This window comes from Poecile atricapillus, chromosome 1, assembly GCF_030490865.1.
Source record: "Poecile atricapillus isolate bPoeAtr1 chromosome 1, bPoeAtr1.hap1, whole genome shotgun sequence".
Taxonomy (NCBI): Eukaryota; Metazoa; Chordata; class Aves; order Passeriformes; family Paridae; genus Poecile; species Poecile atricapillus.
The window spans coordinates 111,056,451-111,075,005 of NC_081249.1; the positions used below are offsets into that span (position 1 = coordinate 111,056,451).

Consider the following 18,555-nt stretch of genomic DNA (forward strand, 5'->3'; position numbering starts at 1 on the left):
AGAGAAAAACCCAGGGGTTATGATTACAGCCAATTCATTAAACATCTTTCTGTAAACAATCAATAGCACAAAGGACACAAGTACCACCAAAGAAGACAAGCACAGCCCTCAGCCATCGTACCATTTGTTCCAAAGAGTATGTATTTCTGAGACACAGGGAAATCAATGGGAAAGCATCACAGAATTCTCTCCCTTTCTGGCTTAGACACAAGGCTGCCAGGCTCTGTACCAACCTGATGTCTGGAAATCTATCTGGATAGGGTTGGATAAGCCATTCACCGCTTCACGCCACATGCCGCCACCGCCTGGAGACCAGGCGGTCACCACGCAGCGGTACAGCCCAGCATCAGAGATCTGGGTCTGGTACATCCTGTAGCGGAACTCGTTCTCCTGGACCTTCTCCAGCACCACCCCATCCACGCGGGTCTGGTCCGTCCAGTCCTCCAGCCGCACCACCGAGTCCTGGTTCAAGGAGATAATGCGCGTGGTTCCGTTGGGGTTCGACTGATCCGTGAGGGGCTTCTCGGCTGTGATGAGGACGGAGTAGCGCGGGGTCTTGATGTTTTTGGAAGACACTTTGCATGTCATCTCAAAGGTGTGGCCTGCTACAAAGAATGGCTTCAGTTTCACCGCCTCCACTGTAAGCGTGTAATCTGAAGAGGGAAGGAAATAAGCAGCAAGAGAGAGTTAGCAAATAAGTACAGGTATTTCTGCAGCACCATTCCACCCTAGAAGATTTTACAGACAGGCAAAGTTCCTTTTTTGGTGGAACAAATCCCAGCACATTTATCTAAATATGTGGACAGCCAAGAATGCTACTTAACAGTGCACACACACCCACAAGTACACAACATTTTGGGTCAAGATGCACAAATTCAAACACCAAATACTGAACAGATAATAGAATACACAGGTTGTAACAAGACAGGATTGTTTTATTCACGAGTAAAGACATTAGAGAAAACTCAGAGTCCCAGTTTTATACTGGATCTGGAAGGGCAGCCTCAGTGATGGGGCAATACAGGCACTGCTGAAATACTCATGACTAATGACAAAAGCTGCCACTCACTGAATTGGCAGCACTTAGTGTAGCATCTTTTATTTTCCATGAAAATACACTCCTAACAGCAACCCAGACACATTCAGCTGAAAACACATGACAAAAGTTTGTGGTAACAGAAGTCTCCACCCCAGGCATCCCCATATACACACACACACCCCTGTGCTGAAATACTTAGGCACACCTCTGCCTCTGTGTCAGTCTTTCCTCCCTTTGCTTCTCATACATTTACTGTCATACAAGCCTACCAGAAGCCTTGACATTTCCCATTTGACACCAAGAATTCCAGCAACACTTACTGCTTAGTTTCCTTCCTTTCTCTACTGGCTCCTCAATCCCAAGAATCCCTTAATTACTGGGTTTGGGAAAATTATACATCTCGGAGCACAGCTCCAAGATACACAAAATAGAAGCTCACGGTGAGAAACTGAGAAAATGAGGAGTGACTGAAATCAGAATCAGATAAAAGGAAAGGGAGTTGCTAGTTTCCTGGCATTGTGCTGAAGGGACACCCTGTACATCAAGGTTGCTCTTAAGGAAGGGAGGGCTGGGGCAGAATACATAGAAGTAACAGTAATGCAAAAATACAGCCAAACCAACTCTCTGGACTTTGCTGCACCATAGTCTCCCTTCCCTCCTTTATAAAAGGAAAAAAAAAAAAAGAGTGTAGATCTGTTAAAAAACTCCACAGAACCTCTTTATGCAAGATGAAACTTCTCAGGAAAAGGGAAATAAGCAATGGTGAGACTGAAACACATTTCCCAAAAATTGAACTTAAATGCAGTAATATTTATGTCCTCCCCACAAGAGCAACAAGATACTTGTCAAGATTACATTTTGCAGTGTTTTGCCTTCAAGCAGCAGTTTTCACAATGAGTAAACACAGCTCACAAGATGAGAAACCCGCTATGACAACTTTAAATCAGTACTGTATAAAGCAGATCACAGTACAAAGCTATATAAAGAAACAGCGGGAGCAGTGAAGGCTGAGATGCTTCTAGTGGTCTAGCTGAGCACAGAATTATTTGATACTCCACACCAAACCCTCTCACACCTCCAACCACTAAGCAAGTGACAATACAAGAGCTGCACATTTAGGCACTCAGGGTACAATCACAAATGAAGATTGTATAGAGTCGGAGTCATTCTCCTCTCCCTTGTGAAAAGACTCATCAGATACCAGATTCCAGACTTCAAAACCATTTTTTTCCTCATTCTGTGTCTATGACACTGATATTTCCTTCTTCATATGGCTGCAGTATTTAGGAGTCCAGCACAGATCAGCTTTTCACATATTTTTAGGAATATAGTAGGCAATTATATTTTGTCCCAAAAGCAGAAGCACAAACAGCTAGTTATACTTTTCTGGCACATATTGTTGTTTTCTAGGCCATTTGAGGAGGCTCTGGGCAAAAAGCCCTCCTTATTTAATGTTCTTTACATTGTTGATCTTCCCATCAGAACGCTGGGTCCTAGACACCAGAAAAGAAATTTTACATTTGGTCTCTGATATATGTGCTGAAGATTAAATACGCTCACAGGTTCAGAGCAGTTCAGCTACAGCTGAGAAAACTCTCCCTACGACCTGGGCTTCAAATACCTTAACTTCCACTGCTCCGTGAGCCACAGGTCAGGCAGCAGCAGAAAGGGCAGTGTCCTGTCCCCAACAAGTACAGAGCAAATTTTGTTCCTAGACATTCTTTATTAGTTTTCCATTTGGGGGCAATAGCAGATATTTTTACTAAGTATTTCCATTAAAGGAAAAGGAGAAAGGAGTGGTGGTAGCATGGGACAACAGCAGAAATGCCCTTGGTAGAGTTTGTGGAAGAGAACAACTGAGGCCCAGAGATGCAGCTGGAGAACAGTGACAGAATTCAAAAGGGCTAGAAATTAGGATGCTGAACAGAGAACAAGGAGATATGTTCTTATGAAAGTCCTTTCAAAGCATTTTTCTACCTTTAAAACCCCTGAGATCCTTAATTTGGATGAACATGCAAGGCAGAGGCACCCCCTCTTCTGTTAGACTGTAAGAAATCTAGAACAGAATAGAGAAAGGGACACACAACCCATCACATACAGGTGCTGAATGTTTCTTTTTGCAACAAAGTCAAAAAAAGATCAAAGGGATGTTTCTGTATGTGCCATAATATTAGAGACCTGCATATGTAGCAAAGTAAAACAACAACAAAAAGGCCCATATCCTATCAACTAGAAAAACCTGGGTCACCATTCTTAATATTCTGGTTCAGTGCCAATATTGTTCTCCTTCAGTAGCAGCAGATGAAATGTAATTAGCACTCCTTCACCCCCACCTAGAAAAGCATGTAGCTAGCTGTCTGTGTGTGTAAGAGTGCACATTATGAGAAAGGGGGCAGCCCAAAGATTTGGCACTTATCTTAGAAGAAACAGTAATCTGCACAGAAAATTAAGAGGGAAAGGAAAGTCTCTTCATGTTTCCCATGTTAGCAGAAATTACTCATCAGATCTCACAGCATAAGATGAGCTGGAGAGGTCGAATTAATGTTTTCTTCCAAGAACTGCACCCCAAGGTCTCATTTCTAATCTTCTGGGAATTGCCAAGGAAGAAGTGTATGTCTTAACCACTACTCCAGACACTTGCCTGTCTGAATTCATGCCTGCAGTCCCATGTGGAGTCTCATCTCCTTCTTGTAAAGCTCCATGAATGAAAAGCACAATAAAACACACCCGGATTGGTTATATACAGGAGGCTGCAATCTGCAGTTTATTCTGGAAAGCAGTAGGGGAAGAGCTCCTAAGTAAATCCTACCCAAAGCTTGGGCACTACTCCAAGACAGAGGGCTAGCAACAGAAGAAACCCTAGCCAAATGACTCAAATAAAATTTGAGTAAACTGTACTTTGGAGCCTGGCAGTGCAAGCTTCTGCCTTCCATCACTGGCCAGTCCAAGTGGTTAAGCCACACTGTAATTCTCCTGTTGCTCTTCTACCACAAAGTGCGTGCTCAGCTTCAAGAGCACTTCCTGGGTAGTGACCAAAACCAGTTTTCACCTAATCAATGCCAGGCAAATTTCTAGACAAGCCAAACAGCTACAAGGGCAAGGAGACTTTAGAAAACAGCAAACACCTTCCCTGCACTGCTCTGACACCAGCTGGAAAAGCAGCACAACAGCCAGGGCTGACAGCAACCTCGGGGCCTCATAGCACTACTTGAGGCTGCTGACAAGAATCTCAGTGTTCATAGGATGCCTTGAGAAGGCTGACCTAGAACAGAGGCTAGACAGAGTTAAAAATAAAGTAGGTATTTATTGAAAAGCCTTAAAGGATACACCTTGGGCAGTACAAGAGCCTGGCCAGGGCTACATCCCAAATGGACCCAAAATGGTCACAAAATGGATGACTGCTCTTGAGGTCTCACATTTTTATAACTTTTGTGTATCAGGGTTAATTGTCCAATCACTGCTTCAGGTTATGAAGTCCCACCCTTCTTGTTTTTTCTCTTCAGCCCACCATTGTTTCTGCTTTTGGGCCTGAAACTTGGAACAATTGTCCTTGGTATCAAGCTAGAAATGGAATTGTTTTGTCTACCTGCTCTGTGAAGAGAGCTCACTAACACTTCATCTGAAGCTCAAAACTACTCACCTAAGGAAAAATATGAAAGCCAAAACTTAAGGCATCACATAAAGGCCCCTTCATCCCCCGGTACACTACCAAGGCAGCAAGTACAGCGAATGCAGCAGACATTGAGGCAGAGACAGCTTTGCTGTGGCAGGAGGAGGTGGCTGTACAACACCCTGAGGTACAAGTGCAGCCCCAGCAGCTCTGGAAGCACAACAGGCACACCAAAGCCTACACCCAGACACATGAACTACACATAAACACACAGCTGACCTCAGGATCTCTTGTCCCTACAGCCAAACTGACACATACACACACCAGCTTAGTGCCATGGGGATTTCTTTGCCAAGGAGGAACTGTGTGTCTGTACTTCACCCCTGTCTGTGATATATAAGCAATGATAAAGAAAAGTAAGTGGCAGACATATTATCTGTTCTCTACTGCAGGACTGTCTGAAAGATTAAGGCACCCTTGCTCCCAATTAAGTGTGATGGGAGGGCCTGGGCAAACATTTAGGACAAGTAACATTATGTTAAATATAATTATTTTGTAAATTAAAGACAGAAGTATTAACGAAACCGCAAATAATGGTACCTTTGGGATTTGGAATTTCAATTAAAAGATAATGTACTCCTCTGCTAAGTACTCCATGCAGATCCAAAGCTGACAACACTGGTTTAGGAAAAAAACATTGATTCCACGTTGCACTGCAGACAATATCTGTGTTCTAAATGTAACTCTCATTCAAATAAATAAATAAAGTTATCTTTTAAAATAGCAGACTTCTTTTTTCTGGGTCGAAAGTCATTTACAGAGCTAGTCAAAAAAGGTTTCCTCCCTTCCTTTACCCCTTTTAACTGACTGGAATTTGTACTCTAAATAAGCAAAACATTATACAACTGATGTTTTTAATTTCTGAGATGAGACAGAGATGCCTTCTTTGTCACCTTGGCAGGGGAGAAAGTAGAAGAGGGGAAGAAACATGTCAGGCAGACTATGTCAAAAACAACGGTGATCTATGATAGCAATTGGCTGCATTTGCAAAGCTGAGTAAGCAGAAAGATGTGTGAGCATTATTGGTCCCTGTAGAATAAAATGGAAAACAGAGACAATAAAACCCCAAGTTCAAATGGGCAAACACACAACTTATTACACAATGCACAAAAAAGGGGTTTTGACATCTTTATATGAAGTTCACATTTTGAATAGAGGCTCTGAACACCCCTCTTTGCTGAGAGACCCACAGACACAATATAAATCCATTTCTCCCTTCTCAAGAAGTCAGAATAATTGTTTTCAAAGTGAGATTTCTCCAACGTCCTCCCTCCAAAGCACTGCTCCAATGTCAACAAAGAAGATGCAAGCAATGAAATAGATGGAAGAAGAGTCTCTCTATAGGCATAAGCTATCCAAGGAAGAGGCAAATTTCTGTTCTCTCCTTAGGCAAACACGTGGGAGCACTGGGAGCAGTTAGGGACTCAAATCACCAGAGATACTTGTCAAAACAACAGTCAGAGAGCACAGGCAGCAGCAGATTAACTCCTTCATAGTTGCTGGCTCCAGCACTGGGCTCCCAGCCGAGTCTGGAGCTCACAGGAACAGGATACGGCAGGGGACAGGGCACATGGGGAGAAGCATCTGGGGCTGTGCTGATGAAGGAGGAGTTGATAGGTTGAAGAGAAGGGGAAATCAAACCTATATTTCATCCTCCCCACCTCATATACATATAACATTCATTTTCAGGAGGGGCAGGTTTTTGTAGGAGAGCTCACTTTCACATAATAAATCCCCCAACCCCAACTTTTGCCAACAGAACGTACTCCTCAGCACGGGGACTATAACATTTACATTTGTGCTGCAAAATTAGCAGAGTTTCTGGAACAAAACCAGAAACAAGGGAATGTTCACACCTGTCACGGTTTGTTTTCCCTCAGAAATGTCAACACAGGCTGAGACTTTTCAACTCCAGCTGGTCTCTCTAGCTGCTCCAAAGGCGACGATCCATTACACTGACATGCACATACACACACTCCGTGTTGTGGCATAACACTGAACTAATTGTGACCAACACTCAGCATTAATGAGACTTCTCAGTCCTGCTGGAAAAGCCTGCTTCAGGGGTAAAAAAAAAGCCAAAAAAAAAGACCTTTCCCTGGACCACAGGCTTGGTCTGGAGATGCAGGGAGTACTGAGCAAGCAGCCCACCACTTACCACTTTTCTCTCCACTGAAGCAGAATCACAGCAGAAGATTTCCAATTTGCTGTTTAGGGATTATCCCTAAACAACTTCAAAATTATTTCAAATTGCTTGTCTCTGAAATATAGTTCTCTGCCTGTGGATGCCTAAGCTAGACTGTTAAACTATCTATCAAGATAAATGCAGCTTAGCTAAGCACAGATTTTTGAAAAAGACATTACACATCCTAGGTTATCCTAACCTTTCTCATGCTCTCCAACAGACCCCTCTTGCACGATTCACTCTGAGACAAAACAGTATCACTCTATAGCACATCCAAGAAACACAGATTCCATTTTAAACCACAGTTAAGCAACTTCAGGTAACTATTAAGCTTCTAAAAATGCTCCCAGAATAAGTTAAATACTGACTAGAGCTAGTCACTTCTGCCTAAAAAAAGGTCAAGATCCAGGCAAACCACTGAATTACTCTGTTCAGCTACCCACTTAGTTTTTGATACCCTGGTTGTACTGTGCCCATGAACTTTCTCAGAACTGCCTTTTAAACATGGGCTTAGAGAAGAGAAAAATAAAACCACATCTCTCAAACTGTCAGGCAGAGAAGACAAATTGACATTCCTCTTTTCACCTCAGTACAACCCTGCTGATAGCAGCAAGATGCATCCCAAAGAGACCAAAATACTCTGAGCCATGAAAGTGGGCAATGACCACAGCAACACTGCTAGATACCACCCCTGCCACTTCCAGCCCAGCTCCTGGAAGTCTCAGCAGCTTGATGGAATCTCTCCTTTGATGGTGTCTCTTCCTTTGCACTTCCACTCCAAACTGTTGCATAAAACAGGTAAAGTAGTGATGTAGTTATTCCCCTCCACAGATAAGAGGCCTTTACACAAGCTGACAGTGCTTTTAAACCTTCATAAAGAAAGACCCCCATTTCCAAAGCCCATCAGCAGGCCTTCTGGCTGACAAGCCTGTTCTCAACCACCCAGTTGTAAAGGTCCTACCTTGTGTAGCCCAGAAAATGTTGACAGATGCAGAAGTCACTTCTTTGCTCTTCACCCAGCTGTTGTTGCGGTGCCTACTCCACGCTGAAATGACACAGAAATAATCCCCTCTGTCACTCTCTGAAGTCCACTGGATCCTCAAACTGAAGGTGTCAGCAGACTTCTTAGACAAGATTATTTCCCCATTCTGAATCCGCTCTCTGCCCCTGTCCCCAAGTAGCAGGGTCCAGTCTGCATCCATGGAAGCCAGGAGCTCCTCTGCCACCACATCATCACTGGGCAGGTGCTGCCTGTAGTACCAGGAAACGGTGAAGCGGATGTTCGCTTCGGTGTCCTGTACGTTTGTGATCCTGCAATCGAGCTCTGTGGGGTCATCTGAAAACTTGGGTGTTTTAGAGGCATTCAGGAACACGTCATAGTCTGGCTCTGCAGGAGAGGGAACACAGAAGAAACAGGTTAGAAGCTACAAGAAAGGAGGAAACACCAGAATTAATTTAATGATACACTAACTTGTAACATTCACTTTTAGCGTCTGAGCTAAGAAGCCAAGTGCCACGATATGCATTTTCCTTACAAGACCTTGGAACTTAGACTCTCGTTCTCAGACTTGCACCAGTCTGACACAGGTACCCCTAGGCCTGCATTTCCAAACTGGACATCCCATTTCATATGTCTAGTCAGACCATTTCAGAAAAATCAGGACTAATAGATCTTGTTGAGCAAACTAATTCCTTCCTTAAGGTCTGCCCCCAAAAACCCACCTGTAGGTTCAGTTTCAACCCAGATAGCCACTTTTTCCACCTGTCAAATGCCTGGGGCAGCCTGCAGCAGGACACTGGTTATCCTCTAGCTTTGGACTGACCAGAGACACCCACTTCCCCAATATCTCTCCAGGATAAGAGGCCATCTTCCATCTTGAAATGCCTCCTTTTCCACACTTAACCACCCCATTAATTTGGATATCTACAACAGTTTGAGAATGGTAAAAAGCAGCCCTTTGAAAGGCAAACACTTCACCCACCCAGAGACACAAACCAGGGGACACAGAACACCAGTGGCACTGGCCACAGGCAGCATCAAGAGCTGAGCACAGTAAGTTTCGGTGGTCAGCAGTTTAAATACTTCCTAGGTCAATAAATACTAAGTAGGATAAGAGTTGAAGATGTGTAGATCAGAAAAAGCTTCACAGTCTGAATAGAGAAGTATGTGCTGTACAGCTGTGAGGCTGGAATATCTCACAGTGGAAAATCAGTGCCTGAGTTTTACGGGTTAAGAATGGGGCTGCTGTATTTAAATCTGAAATAGCTGGCTGCCCAAAGCCTAAAAGCGATAAGCGAGCCGCATGACTATTTTCTCTCAGACTACAGAGATAGTAAAGGAAAAAGATTACAGCAAGAACTTCACACCACAAACGAAATACATATTTATTTACTAGTATTAGAGTATTTTTGTCTTGCTGTCTACTATAATTCAGAAAAATGACCTGCTTCCCAACTATTCGGCCAATACTCATCACACGGCTTTTACAGCCTAACTGTATTCAGCACTCTGTATTTATTTCCTGCTTTATGTTTTACTTGGCATTTTGCCCTCCTAGAAACAATTAACTGAAGCTATAATTGGGACAAAGAAGGCAATCCAAGGCTAAAACTTAGGCTTAGCTCACCAATGAGCCAAGATAATAAAGCATCTTAATAGAACTGCTGTGGAAACTCTGTGTGCATATGCACTTTTGGACTTGAGATGCAAAGGATAAAAACAATTGTAGCAAACAAGCTGGGCTGCTTCTATGTCAGCCTGCAGAAAAGATCTCTCACCAGTGTCCTTGCATCTAGCAAGAACAAGGGCATCAATACACACCAGACCCCAGATAATCTGGTAATACAGACAGTGAGTTTCTGTGACATTAGGCAACATAAAATCATAAAAGCGCTGCTTACAAAGTCTGTGGTACCTACTACCAGTGAGCATGTGGAGATTTCTGTACATTTTCAGGATAAGTAAGGCAAAATAAAAAGAAAATGCACAGAATTTTGCTACAACCAAGGCACAGATTAGTAATGACCAAAACCCACTTTAATTAGTGGCCAAACCCCACTTTTGGTGTAAGATCCCACAGCTACACTGCTCTTCCTTTCTCTTTCACAAAAGGCAAATTTACACCAGGGCCTCATGATGTATTGCTCGCACTCTACAACTCTCTTATCATTCCCACTTTGCCTCCCCTCCCACCCAAATAGAAGGCATTCAAGACCAACTAATATCTTCACAGCAACAAAGACTATGAAAGCAGATGCACTTCTCTAGACAGGGACACAAGAAGGAAAAAGCCGCAAGAATCCCAAGTTCTTAGAAAACTGCTTGAGGTTTGTTTTATTTGTGGGCAGGGGAAGGACCCTAAGAAGAGAGTTTTCTCTTTGATAGCACCACTCCAGACAAGCACTTCACCCTGACAGACACTCAAACAGAGGATTTAGAAAGAATAAAAGGCTGGCTGGATAAACCTCATTCCTCCACTCTGTCAGCTGTCAAAGAACAGCCTCACTGACAATTCAACGACTTAATACTCCAGGAGCTCTTAACTTCCATTAAGGAGGAGTTGGTGAAATCTGGATGCAATTGAAAACCTCAAACACTGAAAATTTATTCTGCTTTCCCTCTCCCTAGCAACCAAGCATCTGCATCTGCTGGAGAGCAGATTTTATTTTCTCCTGTTCCCAAATAATGCTAAATTAGAATGGAAAGAGTAAAGATACAGGTACAGGCACACCAAGAGAGCACACGAGCGTGCATCTGTACACACATGAACACACATGCATGACCACACATGCACACAAGTGAGGGAAGGAGGGAACACTCACAAGTTTAAGGTACAATGTGAATGGCTGAATGAGGACAGGAAATGAAGACATTAATCACTTGTGCACTTCTTGTACACATTACAAGTGTACTTGGAGACAGCCACGGCTCAACTGCTCTGCACAATGCAAAAATGCAACATTTAAAGTCATTGTCAATGGGATTTAACCTTATGGCACAGCTATTTATTGCTGAAAAACAGGCTCTCTATATGCTAGCCTCATTCAGCACGTTCATGTTGGAGGAGCTCTGCCTTTGTAACTGGACAGTACCACCAGTTTCTCATGACAAGAGGATCTGAAAGGGTACATTGAAAGGGTTTGGGCAAGGATGCTTGCATCCAGTCAGAGCTGGGAACAGGCACCACGCACTAGAGTCTGCCAGCTCACATCCAGCTTCATTCATGCTTCCAAATTTTGCTTGCAAATTTCAGCAGGTGCAGATACCTTACCTACACCATTCTGCAACAACATCCTGAGTTTCACTGCCTCTAAATTGAAGCTATTACCTCCTCAAGAATAAACTACAGAACAGATTGGGTAGGCTGACATATCTAGACCTATCTGTAAAACAACAGGCTTTTAAAGTAGTTTTACTTCTTAAAAAGGAGATTCATTTTTAGTACTTCTCTCAGGTAACTTTATTTCTAAGGATATTTGCACAAAGAGAAATGTATGTGAGAGAGAGATCCCTACATATAGATAATAGATGCAAATAAGAGAACCATTCATGCAGAAGAGATTCTGCAAGGTACTCTCCCTTTTCTGATGGAGCCAAGGATTGAGGGATATATTACCCAAGAAGTTTGACAGCACAATCACTCACCTAGTGCTGTCACCACCACACTGACTGGTGCAGAGGTCCTCTCCACCACCTTATGCCAGCTCCCATTGTGCAGGGGCACCCAGATAGCAGCTTCACAGAAGTAGTAGCCAGAGTCCTCCACATCCACATCACGCACCAAGAGGCGATAGGAGTTCCTGTCCACATGGCTGAGGGTGATGAGAGTTGAATCACTGACAACAGAATCATGGTCCATGCTCAGCAGGAGCTGAGCATCTGACAAAGTGTCATCAGGTGATGCAGAAAAATACCACATCACCTCTGCTTGGAAAATACCACTTCTGTCTGTTGTGATGTTGCATGTAAGATCCAGGGAGTCTCTTTCGGTCACAGACACATTGCTGGTTGAGATGACCACATCTAGAGCTTGGAAAGAGAGACACAAAAATTCAAACAAAAAATTTTTTTTTATTTGTTATTTTTAATAAACACAGTTCACTCTAAGTTATCCAGGACTTCACATTCTCTAACAGGAGTTTCTGAACAGGCTCAGTAGCCCAACCTTCAAATGCCTGTTGGATAGTGAGCCGAGTGATCTATTACAAGGGCAATACACATTATCAGTCAAGCAAGGGATGTGTGATGAGGGCAGAGGGGAGAAAGGGAGGGAGAACAGTGTTTTTATGACTCAACAGCAACTGGTCCATGAAGGCTTTCTCTCGTCCACAGACCACACATTACCTCTGCACAGCAGGAAAACGTGTACAGGATTCTTCAGTCTCACAGGAGGGTCAAAGTGTTTTGGGACTGCCTCAAAAGACCAAGCATCTACAGGAATCACTAGGAACTACACTGGAATTCAACATGGTTTCTGCTGACATTTTTGAGCTCGTCAAACAGAGCAGATTTAGATGAGAAGCAGCCATGGCCACATGTTGGAGTCCTGACTGACCTCAGGTGTGCTGGAAAAACATGAAACAGAAGCAAACAGAAGGCAGCAGTAACTCCCTATACTGCTGATCTCTCCACTTACTGCTCAGAACAACACACACTGGGGACTTCAAAGCAACTCCAACTCCAACTCAAACTCCAACTGCCACTCCAAACACACTTAGCAACCACTGGCCAGTGAATATTTTTAATATACATAGCCAGCATTCAAACAGGACCAGATACAGAATACTAAAAGAAAACCATGGAATCACAGTGTCAAGACCAGGCTACCACGTGTCTTCACCTGGTCACTCACTTGTTCTACGCTGCCTGAAGATTAGATCTGGGTCTCAGTGCAGCACCATTCCCACAGTGTGTCATGCAGCTGCTCTTAAAGTCTCCACTGAGGCCAGTGGACAGAGCTGCTACAACAGTGGCTCTTCTCAACACAAGCAAGAATAAAGACACCTGCTTTAAACCAGCAGCTGTGTCTCTGCTGAGATTATGTTCTACTACATAAGAGTTCCCCATCTGCACAAACCTCCTCGGACTATCACCTGGAATTAGACAAAACACGTGAAGGCTAGAGCAAAACTGACTAGTCAGAACTATTGCCAATAAAACCAATCAATGCTCATTTTCACCCCTCACCACCTGATAACACAAAGCAGTCAAACTGGACAGAGGGTAGCAGGCCTCACTTGAGTGCTGAAACCAAGTCCAGATGAATCTCTCACTGGGACTTGCATCACTGTCTTATCATGGGATTGGAATCAGTAGGAAAGCCTAGCTAATTTAACAGGATAATACCAGAATACAAAATAAGACTCATCTGCAAGGTTAAGAGCAGCAATTCTCCAAGCAACATTTCTGTCTTCATGAAAGTGATGGGCATTCACAATCTGGCAATATATGCACATAGAGGGACTTGGAGAGAGTTTACCCATAGGCATATAACCATTTACATCTCAAATTCTTTTAGCATTCAAGTGCAGAGATTTTAGATGTCAGCACAAGATGCTCTTATACAGGATGTGTATATAGCATTTTGCTGGAGAACAACCTATCCCCTTTAGCATAACTTTAAAAAAGCCTTCATGCCCCTGACAAAGTGCCAGTGCTGCTTATGACTGAGCTTAAAATGAAAGTGAAAAAACACAAAGAAAAACAAACAAAAACCCCTACAACAAACAAACCACACACCCAAACCACATCAAAAAACTGTACCACTACTGCTCTTGGCCAGCCTTACGCTGTTTTCATCCAGTGATTAAACCCCACCTACTTAAACCTACTCAAACACTGCAAAAGTGTGACAAAATCAAGAATTACAGCTCTTAATTAGGCAAGTCCTGTGTCAGCAGAGAGTACCTGCAAGCTTTGCTGTGCAACAGACACCATGAAAAAGAGGGGGCAGATTGATCCTGTCAAATTTCACTGGCTAAGTACCACCAAGACATTAAAAGACTCATCCAAATGAGTCAATCAAAAAAATCCAGACTTTTAGGTTCTCCCCATAGTGATTAAAGGATTACAAAAATGAAAAGATACCCTTCCTGTCTGAACAGTTCTAAAATGCCATGATAATCTCATATTTCTGAAAGACCATCAGTGCCTGTTTTTCCACCTATTGAGTGATAAGGTGCATCACCCCCACTCTCTCTCCTCCAACCAGCACTGATAATGCTAATGTAATCAAGTGCTTAGTGCATCTAGTCCTGAAATCTGTATGGGCAGGGATATCTGGATATCCTCAGCATAGCGCTGCATGTGTTTTTGTCTCTTTAGCCAAGCATGCAATGATGTGTTTAACAGAACAGTTACTGTCCCAGACCCCTGCCAAAACAGCAGAGCAATCAGACCAGTGATAAAAATCATTGGGTAATTTGCCCTGTTAAATTATCACTGCCTTCCTCCTTTCTCTTGATCTTTCCATGCTATTTTAATAAACAGCATACAGAAAAGCTTCAAATCTATCACTGAATCACAAGCCACTTTCACAGAGGAAGTGCAGCTGTTTAGTGCTATGGAACCCTGTGTTAATAAGACACCAGAGGGAAGGCTTTGGGTAACCAGGTGTTAAACATAACATTTATTTAAGAAATATAAAACAACATGAGCACTGTGAAATGAAGGAAGGATAAAATCTGGGCCTAGGTATCCAAGAGGCTCCATATAAAACATGAGCACTCTGAAATGAAAGAAGGATAAAATCTGGGTCTAGGTATCCAAGAGGCTCCAGGAAATCCTTCCATGCCATCAACCCCCTTTTCCCCAAAATAAAGCTAGAAAAATGATGTCATGGATGTAAACAGGCCAGCTATCCAAACAGCACTCCAGGTTCTGCTGGAACGCACCCTCGCTCCTTTCAGCTTACCCCAAAGCACCAGGGTCTGGGCACAGCCCAGGGCTGCGACCGCAGCCCACCAGGAACACTCACCGGTCCTCTGCACCGACACAGTGGCGATCTCCACGCTCTTCTCCTGGATCTTCTGCCACGAGCCATCCGCCCCTCTCACCCACTCGCTCACAAGGCACCTGTAGGCCCCGCCGTCCGCCGAGGAAGCCTGGGACACGGATAACCGGTACGTGTCGTTGGCTCCAGTGTCCAGGCGGATGTCCCCGCTGCGGTAGCGCTCCTCGTAGCCGGGGCCCGGCTGGAACTTGCCCTCGTGAGTCAAAGATAGGATGTCCCGCCAGGAGGATCCGCTCTTGAGCTGCCAGGTCACGTGCAGGTGAGTGTGCTCTGGTGAGGTGGTGACAGCTGAGCAGCGCAGCTTGAAGGAGTCGCCCTCAGACAGCCGGAGAGACGTCGAGGAACGAGCTTTGGAACCGCTCACGGACAACCCGTCGGAAATCACTATTAGAATAAAAAAAAAATAAAAAAGGACCAAAAGATACAAGCATCATGAAACAGAATCAAGAAGAAAACACCCACAGTGAGCTGTTCAGATGCGAGGCAATAAAACCACCACAGAGAAACACCTTGCCAATCATTCCTTCTTCCATACAAATATATTCCAGGAAGAAGGAAATTCAGCTGAAAAAATTTCAGCTGAAACAAGCCAAGACAAGAATTCATTTATTCTTCCACTCACTTTAGTTTCTCATTCAAACATTATCATTTTGACTATTCCCACACAAAACTAATCTTCATATTCCTCTGAGTAAAAGATAAGACATGGGAAAAGACAGTGTCCAAATTTAATACTGAAAAATGCTAAGTGATAGAGCAAAGCTAGGACAAGACTGTACTATCAACATATTAAAGGAGAAAAGGAAGATTACCTCTTTCATACAGAAAGATCCCTAAATGACACTGAAACTGAGAGAGAAGACAGCCTGTGGTTTTTACCTGAACTTGCTTCTCTATCCAGAGGCTTAGGGACATGAAATACTTGCAGACATCTTAGAAAACCCACCAGTTAGTGTTTTATTTACATATTTACTAGGCAGAAAAAAAGAAAAGTGGTGTTTATAGTAAACAGCCTCTCTTCACTTCTTCACCTCACCTGCCTTTGCTATCATATTTCATATTTTAAATTCTGGCTTCAGGAGAATTAAAAAGAAATAATAATAAGAAAAAACCAAAAATCACAACGATCATAAACAACAGAAAGTCAACATTCTTATGGGTACATCTATGATCAATATCAAAAACAAATTTAAAGCACACCTCACTCTTCAGAAATACCTTTCACTTGGACCTCTGCATCATAATTTCCCTGAACGGTGGCATCAGTGCTGGGCGTGGAACATTTGTATCTCCCTTGGTCAGCTGGCTGGATGTTCCTAATCACAAGTTCCACAGCATCGTTGCTGCTCCGTCTCAGTTTGATATCCCCGCGGCCCACGCGTTTTTGGTACTCCTCAGAGGTGAAGGTAGAATCCCAGGTACTCACTATCCGCACGAAGTCAGTGTCCCGGGAGAACTCCCAGTCAAAGTTCTGTTCACTGGGTCCATCATAGTCACTCACGCTGCAAGGGATCGCCACCTCCGTGCCCACCACACGAATGAGGGGACCTTTGGGCACTCTCACAATGCGCCCTCTGCAGAAAGCTAGGCAGGAGAATAAAGAATAAGACATGGTTAAGGATAGGCTTCAACCAGGAAAAAAACAAAAATTAAATATGCCAAGGTTGGGCATCCCACTCTGCAGAAAGCAAGAACTAGTAAGAGCAATTATTTCCCATTAACATTTAATCTCACTGAAGCAGGAGCCTCTAAACACACCATTTTTAGTGTGGGCAACCTTTTTTTCACTGCTTATATAATAACGCATGAGGTAACAAAACACTGACTGAGAGAAAATTGTAAAAAGAAAAAAAAAAGAAGGGAATTAGACATAGATACAATGGATAACAGTTTCTCTACTACAAGGCAAGTGCAAGATGTTTAAACAACATTAATAAGTGGTTTTTATTACTACAACGAGGGCATAATCTAATCAGGAATTTTTATAAAGACTTCTGCTGATACCATTAGAGAGTCTGAAGCAGGAAATTAATTCTCCCCTAGATTGAGGGCCATGAGAACTTTAAGTTGACAGTGTCCAAAAATGAGTACAGTCACAGCTGCCCTGAAGGGTCACGGCTTCTCTCACACAGGTGAGATTCCTTGCCCTCCAAATTGAATTTAAAAGGAAGAACTGATTATAGCAGACACCATTTGCTTGAGTGGATTTCTGCAACCACAAGTTTCCTATCTGGTGAAGGCCTAGAACCTGGGAGCATGAGCAGAGCAGGCTCAGAATACAGAGTGGTATTCTGTATTCTGAATTCACAAAGCAGAGGAATACAGAGTGCTCAGACCATGTTTTCTGGTACCACCTCAGCAGAAGGAAAGAAGGACAACAGCAGTTTTCTGCAGAAGGCTGGCAAAGCAGTATTCTGTGCTCCAGGCAGAAGTGTGAAGCACTTAAACAAGCCAGAGGACCTGGCAAAGACACAGCAAGAGACTCTTCTGGTTGATTTGGCTCTGTAGTCCAGAGAATAACCCCGGCAGCTGCACATGGATTTTGGCAGGTCCTTACTTCTCCAAAGAGCAAACTGCTTTGATTCGTAGTTCCAACCAGAGAAATCTCTTAAGAGATGAGTACCAAAACTCAGCCTCCAAACATGAACAGCTTACTGCATCCCACCACCTCCACATCCATAGCAAAATATTTTAACAGCCAGGTAGAAGCCCCAACACTGAAAGACACATCTTGATACAACCAAGTAGACATTTAACAACACCAAAAGCAATTGGACAAAAAAAAAAATTATCTGAGATACCACAGAGGAAAAGATAAATCTAAACTAACAACCCCCCAATACACAAAGTACAGCATCCCACATCTGCTACAATTCACCAAATCCACTTGGAAAGCCACTTGCTAGTGACATGAAAACCGATATGTTTGCTGAGCCTTTCCCTCCTATCACTCTGCACATCTTCTTGCTGCAGATTAGGACTCCACTTGCTGGCTTAGGCCCATCATGCCAATGGGTGTCCAAGTGTGGGCAGAAGAGTCTTGTGAACAGAAACCCCCCACTGGAGAACCTGCTATAAAGCACAGCTTATCCCCTCCAGAGCAGTGTTGAGAAGGATGTGTTAAATAGTATTTCTGTGGGCATTTAAAAACTACACAAGCAGCTGTACACTGTACTGAGCACAACTGCAAGAGAAAAAGCATAATTTAAGTTGAACCAAGGACTGACACTGCCTTTGCCTCCCCAGTTCAGAACTCTTATCATGCTCTTTACTTTGCACGCTATTCACGTGTACAGGCTCAGTCATAATAGTCCAATTTCCTCACTGCCATGACCTTCTGTATTCAACATTAGTACTTCATTAAACTTATTTGTAATGCAGACTGGGGTTAATCTCCTACCCCTTCTATCCCTCCCAGGAGACTGTTATATACCTGATCAAGTGATTGACTAGTCCTAATAAGGGAGCTGGACTTTGCTGCACCATTCACATGTGCATTGGAGAGGAAAACCTCCACTGACAATGTATTGTTCCAAGACAGATGTCTTCAAGGACACATCTCCTAACCTAACCACCATGCTAAAATCATCAAATCATCCATACAGAAAAAGAATCAACAAAAAATAAAGCAAGCTACAGGGCTCTGATA

General features: G+C 43.3%; 1 protein-coding gene across 3 annotated transcripts in view; it reads right to left on the reverse strand.

The window, feature by feature from the left end:
- Positions 1-18,555, reverse strand: part of PTGFRN (prostaglandin F2 receptor inhibitor) — a 66,349-nt gene that overhangs the window by 21,315 nt on the left and 26,479 nt on the right. Inside the window, exons 2-6 of one of the 3 annotated variants that reach the window (XM_058860352.1) lie at positions 16,125-16,490; positions 14,871-15,290; positions 11,540-11,923; positions 7,856-8,281; positions 234-653 (exon numbers count right to left, since the gene is read on the reverse strand). In XM_058860352.1, coding sequence (XP_058716335.1) covers positions 234-653; positions 7,856-8,281; positions 11,540-11,923; positions 14,871-15,290; positions 16,125-16,490 — 2,016 coding nt within the window. Of the gene's footprint in view, positions 1-233; positions 654-7,855; positions 8,282-11,539; positions 11,924-14,870; positions 15,291-16,124; positions 16,491-18,555 lie in introns of those variants that run through there. The other 2 variants (XM_058860369.1, XM_058860360.1) reach the window with 2 other exon arrangements.